The sequence below is a fragment of the Triturus cristatus genome, chromosome 6 (assembly GCF_964204655.1).
Source record: "Triturus cristatus chromosome 6, aTriCri1.1, whole genome shotgun sequence".
In the NCBI taxonomy this organism is placed as follows: Eukaryota; Metazoa; Chordata; class Amphibia; order Caudata; family Salamandridae; genus Triturus; species Triturus cristatus.
Genome location: NC_140589.1, coordinates 1,147,711,815 through 1,147,723,054, shown reverse-complemented (window position 1 = coordinate 1,147,723,054; position 11,240 = coordinate 1,147,711,815). Strand labels below are relative to the sequence as shown.

Genomic DNA, 11,240 nt, shown 5'->3' with positions numbered 1-11,240 from the left:
TCATGCTTGTTTTTCAGGAATATTGTGGAGACTTTTCAAGACTGCTTGTAAAACTGTAAAATGAAACAACATATTGCATGTGGTGCAATATCACTATGAGATCACCAGAGCGCATTCACCACCATTACCCACAGACAAATATAATGAAAATAAATATGGTTTGAATGATCCAGTCCTCTCAGGAATCGAGGAGGAGGTGGATGGGAGGACAGGATATCTCTATATGCGGACAATATACTGTTATATCTGACCAATCCGTATAGATCAGTACACAGGGTGTTACAAATTTTCCAGCTGTTTCTGAGCTACTCGGGCTATACGATTAAGTGGAACAAGTCTCTAGTTTTTCCACTAAAGGGAAATATCCCCCAGCGGTTGACTGCAACAATACCGCTTACTCCCAAGCATAAGTTCACATATCTTGGCATTCAAATTTCGCTAAATGAAGACAAATTTCTTATTGACAAACTACACCCCCAGCTACAGCTTCTAAAGAGTGACGTAGATAACTGGAGAAGGCTGCCCATATCACTAATGGGAAGGGCCGCGATTTTTAAAATGATGTCACTAACCCAGACTACTCTATATCCTACAAAACACCCCCTACAGAATACCTATATCCGTGTTCCAAAGTATTGATAGCGAGCTGCGTAGGCTTTGGTGGGATGGAGGCTATGCAAGAATCGCACTAAGCAAACTACAAAGAGGGGTCTACGAGGGAGGACTTGTGGTCCCAAACATCAGGAAATGCTACCGGGCCTCACAACTGACAGTGATAAATGACTGGGCATTCACGGATCGCAACGACCCGGCTTTTAGGGGAGATCATTGGGCAATGGGGCAGAGAGGGTATTTAGCAGCAATCTACCGTAAAGGAGGAGAGTGACAGCTTTCACCACACACACAATATGTATGGTACACAGTATGGGCCTGGTGGGAAACCTCTAGATACCAAGGATGGGAGGGAAATTTGACAGAGAGGACACCTTTATGAAACAGTGACATGCTTCAGGAATTTGGAGCACTCTCTGGTTTCAAACAATGGGTATTGCTGGGGATAGAAAAACTGGGTGACATCTGGAGAGGACACGAGCAAACAAAGTTTGAAGCTCTACAAACTGAATTTGAACTGTCGAGCTCGGAAAGATACAAATATCTCCAACTGAAGCACGCCTTGCATTGACACATCAGAGAGGAGGAAACACCTCTGGAAAATTTGCCACTAGAGGACTGACTGTTGATTTGATCCCATGAGAGCCAAGGCAACCTTACTAACCTGTAGGAATATCCTATATAACTCACCCAACCCGGTGGATCCCTTGAGGGGAGCGTGGGAGATGGATGTAGGACTCCTCGAAGATGATGATTAGGAGAAGGCGGGTCAGAGTCTGAGGGAGGTAGCGATGAGGGCCCGATTAAGTCTTATTCAACTACGCATCTTACATAGGTCGCACACATCCAGAACAAAGCTACAACACATAGGTCTGGGTGCATCCAGGTATTGTGTGAGGGGTTGCGGGGAGGTTGGCTCCTTTTTCCACATAATCTGGGATTGTGGGAGGGTACACACCTATTGGACGGACGTAACACAAATAATTTCACAAGTCACAAACCTAGAGATCCCAGTGGAGCCACTTTGGCTGCTCCCGTGTGTAACCGGCAAGGATAAATGGACTAAATACACACTAATATGGCTTAAAATAGCAGCAGAAGTGGCCAAAAGAAACATTGCCAGGCTATGGGGGTCTATTTGCGCGCCAGACTCAAGAGACTGGGAAGTAGACATGGACTGGTGCGCAAGGGCGGAGAAGGCAATATATCTATCGAGAGGCTGCCCCAAAAAATGGGACAAAATATGGGGTCCATGGCAGATATATCGAGGACAGTAAGCAAATAAGGGTATGGGGGGGGGCAGGGTAATAAAGATATAGACCAATATGAGAATTGGACAAAGAGCGTTGTATTCATTCGAATGTCAAACGTAATAGCAGGAGTGGCATTCCACACGCGTATAACGATACGCAAGCCACGAAGACACGTTACGATGTACTGAGTGTTGTGTAATGAAAACATGTTATATATATATATATATAGATATATATACATATATATATATATATATATATATATATACATATAGTTTGATTTTAAAATAAAATCCAATGAAAGGAAACCGCAAAACAGTAATATTGTATTTTAAATGTTTGTGCTAGATGCGCCCCTCCCCTTTTTTTAATCTATTTTATCATTGCGCATTCCAGTGGCGTCACTTCTTCGAACATCGTTGCTTTCTAGGTAAATTAGAGTGTAATGATTTTAAGTAATCAAACAATAAAACGAACTTGAACTAGAGTGGCATCACACGTTCCCTTTTCAGCCCAAGGTCCCTCACATCCTAGGACCGGCCATGGTGAGAGAACAAAACTTTGGGGTCACATTAGTGACAACAATACACTATGTAACCATTGTCTTTTCTTATTAATAACCGTGGCCTCTGAAAGACGCCATTAGAGCAGGGTTCCTTGCCACGTTGTTACTAAGACCTGCTGGTGACGTTGGACCGCACAGGGCCCAGAACACTAAGTTGCTGGGCAAGTACTAACACTTTCTCGTCCAAGCTGTCCGCGAGAATAAATATGTATAGAGTACGGTCATGAAGTTCCAATCCGGGTACTTATTCCAGGAACCAGCAACATTGTACGTCAATAGGGCTGACCGCCTACTTCCCAAACCAGTGGACGAGCGACAGCAAAGTGCGCAACAACTCTGAAGCCAAGGCTATTCTTTTCGCTCACATTATCGAGTCACAGCTGGTACAAAACGATTTTTGATTTACACACAGAGGCTTGATTACCCGGAGCGAACTGCACTATTTTTGAAACATTTTTTTGGTTTCCTCTCTGCGGCGCAACAGCTGGAAGCAGATGTTCAGGATACAACAACATGGAACAAGACTGTGAGATTCTGCAGACCCCATGCCCTCAGCCCAGAGCGATCCGCAGCTGCTGGCCTCTCGCTTAGATAACATTCCGTGATGAACATCCAGTTTTTTTTACATTTGCATAAACACTGAGCAGATGACCCGTGGCCTACAGAGTGAGGAAATGGTGGAAATGATCGCAAGGGTTCCACTGACTTTGCCAAAAATCAATCTTGTGTTTTTTTAAAATCTTACACAATAAATGGGAGGAAGTGGGCAAGCTTTGCAAGCACAGGGGTTGAAAATCTCGACGAACATCTTGCAAAAGTCTTTGCAGGGAGCTGGGAAGGAGAGCACAGGACACAGGGAAGCCTCAAGGAAACAGAGAAGATGCTTGGCGTGTGGCAGGTCTCCATACTGGCCATAGTGGTCCTGGGCACCGCAGTGCCTGCGGTCAGGAGTGGTAAACCAGGAGGCTGGTTTGACGTGGATCCAAAGGACAAGGGGCTCCAGAAGGCCCTCACCTTTGCCATGCAAGAGTACAACAAGGGCAGCAACGACATGTACAGAAGGCAAATCATGTCCATTACTAAAGCCAGGAAGCAGGTCAGCACATTGTGGTAATGTTTATGGTTGGAGGGTTGTGGAGGGGTTGGGTGCTTGGGTTTAGTGATGGTGCACTTGCCTTCTTTGTTGTACACACTTGTTTTTGGTGATCCATATTCATCAGGGTTTGTGCTTGTGATATAGAACTATGAAGATTATATTGCTGCATACATGGACACATAGAAAATAAAATATAAAAAGTAAATAATTAGGTCGTGTAGGTATACTCCACATCCCTTTGATAAAGGGTCAGACTTCTCATGATTCAAGTGTACCATTATCTGGTTTTCCTCAGACACCATCTTCTTTATCTTTACTATCAGCCACAGTCCTCTAGAATACGGGTTATTTGGTTCTGCCATCATATTTGTATTTCCCAAGTCTGAGGCCCTAAATACCAGGGATCTTCACCCTAGTTCATGCACCCCGTGCAAGCTTGTTGGCCATAGATTTGTGGCTAGATTGTATTGGGTTATCAATTTCTTTAAAAATCATTTTCCTTTGCTCTAGTACATCTGATGGTGGCATAGAGTATTTTGAATTTGATTTTCATCACCAGATAACCAGAATAACATTTACTTTTAGGACAGGATTCACATAGAAGTATTTTCAAAAGTTCGGGTGCAACGTGTCCGCTTGAAGAAGTTTTTCAGAGAGTCCGGTTCGTATAATATTTCAGCAATAGTAGTGCACCTTCACCAGTGTTCTTGTTAGTACTACCAGGTGGTCACTTTGAAGGAGTGGCTTTATGTCCTAGAATTTCTACTTGAATGGATCAAGTTCCACAGTACATAGGATTCAGCTCCAGAGCTGGATTTCAGTGTCCCAGGCTAAATTGTATTTTGCTACATGGGCACTCCCTTTTGCCTTGCAACCAAGTAATTTCTGGACCTTTGTTGTAATCTGGCTCCCTCTTCAGTTTAGGTTTGGTGGAATCGAAAGACTGCTGCATACTGGGGGCAGATTTACAACTTCTGGCGCATCTCTGCAAATCAGTAGGGATGCGCCAGAACAGATGCGTCACGCAATCGCCCCCTTGCACCACCACAGATGCGTCGCATTTACAATGCGGCGCACCATGGTGCAAAGAGGGGCTGATGCGTGACGCATCTTGTGGCGTACAGGCGGCGCATTGCTGGAGTCGCGTCGCAAGCGCGACGCAACTCCTGCAATTCACAGGGGCTGCCCATACTTAAAGTGGTGCGTAACTCCTTAAGCTTGCTTCAAGCAGGCGTAAGGATTTGACGCAGCAGAGTCATAAAACTGACTCAGTGAAATCTTGTAGATTTCATTGCGTCAGTTTTACGGGGCTTTCCTGCGAGGGAACGCCCACCCTGCGACAGAACGCCCACATGAAACCTGACGCAGATTTCATGTGGCTCTGGGCTTTACAATGTGACGCATCTGCCTAGATGCGTCACGTTGTAAATAAGTCGCAATGTGGCGCATGGTTTACCCCACCGCTGCGTCACAAAAGTGACGCAACGGCAGCGTAAAAGTGTCGCAAGGGGCTTGTAAATCTGCCCCAGGGGCTTTAAGATATAAGAACCCTGGCTAAAGTTAATTGGGCAATGTTGTATAGGGCATTCCGATTGTATGTTGATGTTATGCTGCGTGTGTTGAACACCAGATTTTTTAGCTTAAAGCTTATTTCATAATGGCTCCTGATGTTTAACATGAAAGTGAAATTAGGTCGATCCAGATAAGAATAATTGTAATGTGATGCTGGATGGATAGGTGTGCCAAATGACTTGGCTGTTTTTTGTTGAGCTGTGTGGTAGATTATCCATGCCAGCCTGTGTTGTTTGCTTTCAAGAGACTGTCATTGCTAGATTAAAGTATATGTATAATGGGCGATGCATCTAGTTGAAATGTTTTAGCTGACTTTATTTGAATTGAATTAAATTTATAAAGCGCAGCATATACCCTGAGGTGTCTTGGCGCTATGCCTGATAAAAGAACAGTGGGACAGAAAGCACAGGTTGTCGTCTGGTTAAGCGTATTAGATGGTTTGTGTAAACAGACATGTTTTCAGGTCTTTCCTAAAGTGAATCAAAGAGGAAGCGGATTTTAGAGAGGTGGGAAGTGTATTCCAAAGCAAAGCTGCAGATCTGAAAAGACTCCTGCCTCCCTACGTTATGTTTTTTAAAAGGGGAGATAACCATGTTCCTGGCTGTTCCAGACCGTAGGATCCTGTTGGGAACATACCATTTTAGTTTGTTCCTGAACTGTGCTGGTCTCAGATTATGTAGTGACTTAAAAGCCAAACATAGGACCTTGAATTTACATCTCTGCCTGACTGGAAGCCAATGCAATTTCTTTATGGCTTCTTTGGCTGAGACGTGCTTGGGGATATTCATTATGAGGCGAGCTGCCGCATTCTGTACCAATGATCCATATCCGGAGGGTGAGCGAAAGACTTAATTCAATTAGCTGTGCTTTACCAGCTAAGGTATACATAACATGTCCCATTATAATTTAGTGGATAATTTTAAACAGATTCCACTAATGCAGATAATTCTAGGATTGCCTATTGCTGTGGGAATACAAGTCATCGAATACACACCTTTTAGGGTATGTTGAACATGTGGAAACAGTGTGGCACCACTTATTTCTGTGGGTGAATTTTTGACTTGACAAATGCCACCAAGTTGGATCTGGTGGATTTGTCTTAGATAGTATTTGCAGGAATAGAATGTGTGGTAAAGCCACATGATGTATTACTTCATGCTTCATAATACTGATTTGGACTAAAATTCCTATTTTCACCCAAATCAGTGTTAACCGCCTAGGTCGCTGAGGCTTTTCATTACATCTGCTAAACCTTTCTGAGAACAGGAATATATAGTGCTTATAGGTGCTCTAAAATTATTCGATATCCAGAGCCAAAAACTGAGTTGCAGCTTATAATGAATTTTTTTATCTCGCTACCACCATGCATCAATTCATATGTGGAAATCTCATGAAAGAAAAATGGACATAAAGAAAACCTATGTATTTCTGAAATGTGAACAAGAATAGATACTGAGTTTCGGGGACGTGGTTATTAGCACACCTCTGACTTTGGGGTTACCCATACTATCACATGATTCAGAGGGCATTTTTTGCAAATTATGTTTTGTTTTGCACACTGGCTCACTTTTTGACCCAAAAAGCATAGAAAGACAATTAGTACTAACAGATGTCCTACTATCCTCGGTTTCCCACAGTTCTCTCAATAAAAACAGTACCACACATGTATCTGGGCCTAGCGCCTGCAACACAGAGCACCGGAAAATGTGACTTGGAGACATCACATTTCACCTAGCGAAATCAATGCTTTTTTTTACTATGTAGGTAGATGCAGAATTTGGGCCCTAGCTCAGCCGCCTCCCAAGGAAACCTACAAAGCTTATACATTTCAGAAAACTAGACATCTAGGGGAGTAAAGGATGGTGACACACCTGTGGATCCCACAATATTGTCTTACCCATAAGGCATAGGAAACATCAACCTTTGGATAAAAACACACATTTCCTCACATCTGCGAGAAAGTTATGGACACTGCTGGAAGATACAAAATTACTATCACCTAGCTTCATTCACTCCCCCCTTATAAAAATGATGCCTTGCTCGTGTGGCTGGTCCTAGCGTCCATGACAGAGAATGCCCAAAAACACAAAGTGGAGACATCAAAAAATCTGAGTGAAAAACAAAAGTTTGGTAATGTGGGTACTCGGGCTCTGACACCACCCAGAGACACCTATCAAACTCGACTATTTCTGAAGATTAAGGGAATCCAGTGTGGTGGGACTTGTGTAGATCCCACAGCGTTTTCTTACCCATTAGCCCAAACATTCCTACCACTCAGCAATCTCAGATGTCTCCCAATACAAAAGGTACCCCACTTGTGTGGCAGGGGTGGGTGGTGGCAGAAAGTCAAATACTTATGGGGTGGGGTCGTGGGGAGCTCATGCCCTTGCCCAAGAAGCTGCTCACCCCAGTAAAATCCCTGGTGGCTAGAGGGTAGTAGATCCCTGCTTGAGGATCATATTCTGAGGGTGATCCTCAAGCAGATGTCTGCTAGGGACAAATAGAGCAGATATGGATACATTCTCCCCTTTCCAAGGCTACACTGACTGTTGCAGGGGAGACAGAGTTTTAATGAAACCAGTGGGCAGTAATGACACCCATTGATTTTACGTTCCATCTGTGACATCATCCCCCCATACAGGACACAGATTGGGCAGGTAGAGGGGTGGAGGCTTTAGCGGAAGTGATTAGCCTTTGACCCCCACCGCTCACAAAAAAAGTTGGAACTGTGTTGCTTGTCTGTTCTTTTCAGATGACTAGATTATGCATGAAATTGGAACAGCATTGTGCTGTTGTAGGTTGAAAGTGATGTTGGGTGTTTCAGGTGTGGCAAGTACTCTCCATTGTGTGTGGGGTGTGTTGTGTTAAGTATGACTTAAACTGGTTTAGTTGTCAATTGAGAAAGAAACAAGGCATGACAAGCGGTTGAGACCGGTGCTGGTTTTAGAATCAATTGGCATAGCTCATAATGTTTCAAATGCCAGTTCCTTGCAGTATTGCATGTGTGTGAGATGTTCTTTCTTCTAAGTTCAATTGGGGGATGGGTTGTTTTTTAAATAAAAACACACTGAGAATGCCTGGCCTCAGAGAATTTCTTTAAGGAAGCATTTTGCAGATGTTAGGCCCTAAAGGCATGATGTTTGGAATCTGAGGGTTCTGACTTCACACGTTTCCTGTGCCCCATAAACAGCCATGCAGAGACAAATGCCTCTGTCTGATCAGGAATCTTACCCAACCATCTAAAAAATGCTGCTATCACCCTACCTCTGAGAAAACAACAAATGTGGCCACCCCAACATCCTGGCCAACTATAGACCTATTTCTAACCTCCCTTTTCTCTGGGATACCAGGTAAAAGGAGATGACAAGACAACTACCAGAGTGTGTAGAACAAAACTTTCTTGTCCATAACCATCATTCTGGGTTTAGCCCCTTGGGCATGGAAGCAGCCATAACCAACATAAGGATGATGCCCCTCGTAACAATGTAGGAATATAAGAATGCAGCATTCATCCTCCTTGCCCTGTCCATGGCATACAACACCGCTGTCCACATAAGATTGCTAGATAGGATAGATAAAAGGGTGCTTCCCTATCCTGAATTTGTTTCCCTTCAACCGTAATCAATAAGTCAGTATCAACACAGTGGGAACTTCCACCTACCTGATACTGTGTGGTGTCCCCAAGGCTTCTCCCTTTCCACTTCTTGTTCAACATCTCACTACACCGCTTGGCACACCTTCTTGACCTACATCAAGTAAACGTCCAAATGTATGTAGCCGAGACTCATTTTCATTTATGTTTAGACGACAATTTAAACATAAATTCAACGAAATCACCAAGTTCCGCTCATGATAAGATGACACCCTCCTCTGCATAAAGGAAAACTACCTATCTGTGAAGGAATCAAGACAGGGACAATTGTAATGGGAGAAAGTATTCCCATATTCCTACCTTTTGACGGCCCTTTAGATCTCTTAACCAGCACTGAACTAACCCTCAACCTAGAAACCTGGTGATAATCTGAGATTCCCAGGGATGTCACTCAGCACCTCATTGCTGAGGCTGAAGGAATCAAACCTCTGCTAAAGGAAAATATTCTCAATTCTCAACACTGAACATCAGAGAAACTAATCAGAGCCCTCATCATTTACCACATGAACACCATTTTTACAGCCCTTCTCAACAAAGTAATTGTCAGTCGGCAAAGACTACAAACCGAAAGCTAGAATGCGATTTAACCTATGTAAATTGGTGTACATCCAATCAGCTTTCCACTGTCTACCATTCATAGCCAAGATCACTTTCAAGTTTCTGTGCATCTTCCAGACAGTCCACTTGGAAAAATGCCCAAAATACTTGCAAAACCTTGCTCCGTTATACACCCCAACCAGAAACCTCCACTTATAAGCTAGTAGCTTGTTCCAGCCACTGTTTTTCAAGCAGCTAAAGTTTAGAGTCAGTTCTTTAGATGTTCAAAGCCCAAAATACAGCATGCCCTAACCTCCTCTCAGAGATCAGAACTGTATCACATTACTTTTAGGAAACTCCTGGAAACAGAAATATTCAGCCTTTCATTTTAAATAAGCTGTCCAAACACTCCATGGTCACTTTCGTTGAGCATCAGATATTGGCTCCCTTGTGTCTGCTTGGAAACATTCTCTCCCTGCATTGCACACATTCTAAACTTCTGAGCTTTCTTATTGAATGTTTGTCAGTGGATTCAAAGAAAAGAAGTGTGATATCAAGCACACGTGTCAATGTGGTACGTTGAGTGAAAACAACAAGGGAATTGTATTATCCATAGTGCATAGTGTAACAAACTCAAGTAATTTCAAGGAGGAGATGGCCAGGAAGTCTCCATTGTGTATGGTGAAAGTAGTTGGAGTAGATTTAGAACTCATGGCTGACTCAGGGTATCCATGGACTATTATTTCCAGGCATTACTACAAAGACAAACTAAATGAAGCATGTAAAAATGAACCATGCTACCACCAGATATTATTGCTGAAAAGTTTGATGGAACCAGGATTGACATAGATGGTTATTTGAATGTTTTGTTCTGTTTTAAGGGAAGAGTTGCATACATCAAGCTATATACATCACTAATAAAGGAGTGAATGTATTGGGTTGGAGAGACCAGTGGAAGTTAGGTATCATTTTAAATCCCCATTCAAAGGAGCCTCTGTTTTTGTATGGGTAAGAATGGTCTAAAAACGTGGCAGTCATAGGGATTAGCAACAGGGAAACTTATATCAGAGAACAGTTTAAAGAAGTTTTCCCAGAGAAACTCGGCAAGTTAAAGAACTACACTCATAAAATTAAACTTAAAAGTAACAGGATTCCTGAGATACAGAAATTGCAGGGAGTACCCATCAATGTACGAGAAGAGCTAAGAGACATGCTAAATGAGTTGGTCAGCGAGGGCTTTATAGAAGCCATTGAATCAGCCTGGTTTCGCCCATCTTTTTGGTCTGCAAACCAGATCAAAAACTGAGGATATGTGTGGACTCAAGAGCATTGAATGAAGGTGTCATAGTGGATTGCAACCCATTACCAAATATTAATGAAGTGGTGTCCATGTTGGAGGGTTCTAAAATATTTTCCACCCTAGATTTAAGATCAGCATACCACAGAGATTGAATTATCTGAAGATTAAAATAAAATTACCAGCATTCATTACTGTGAATTACTTTCCGTAAATTACAATGCTGAATTCGTTAGCAGGATATTTATCTTCCATAAACAAATAAAAAAAGTTAAACACTGCATTCTGTCTTCCGTATAGTGCTCGCAACATTAATCTGACTTAATCTGATTTATACATAGGTGGCATGGTGGGCAAAATAATGATGGACTGTGATTTGACATCACTTTTTGCATACTTCAGTATGATGCTGTAAGTGTGATGGGTATGCTGAGACATGGGTTCCATGCTCACTGAGCCACTTGAACCAAGCATGGAGTGGCATAGCATAAGAGTGGTGTTGAGTGGAGTGGGGTACAGTACAATGGAGCAGAGTGGAGTACCATAAGAATAGTGACATAGAGCCCAGTGCGGTAGGGTGGATTAGCACAGAGTGGAATAGCGTAGAATGGAGTGGCAGACAATGGGATGACGTAGAGTGGAGTAACATATAGTAG

At 42.9% G+C, this 11,240-nt stretch overlaps 1 protein-coding gene across 1 annotated transcript in view; it reads left to right on the top strand.

Moving 5' to 3' along the window:
• Nucleotides 1–2,733: 2,733 nt before the first annotated feature.
• The window catches only part of LOC146821116 (cystatin-like), an 84,465-nt gene continuing 75,958 nt past the window's right edge, over nucleotides 2,734–11,240 (top strand). Inside the window, exon 1 of the mRNA XM_085612066.1 lies at nucleotides 2,734–3,526. Coding sequence (XP_085468192.1) covers nucleotides 3,311–3,526 — 216 coding nt within the window. The 5' untranslated portion in view covers nucleotides 2,734–3,310. The remainder of the gene's footprint in view (nucleotides 3,527–11,240) is intronic.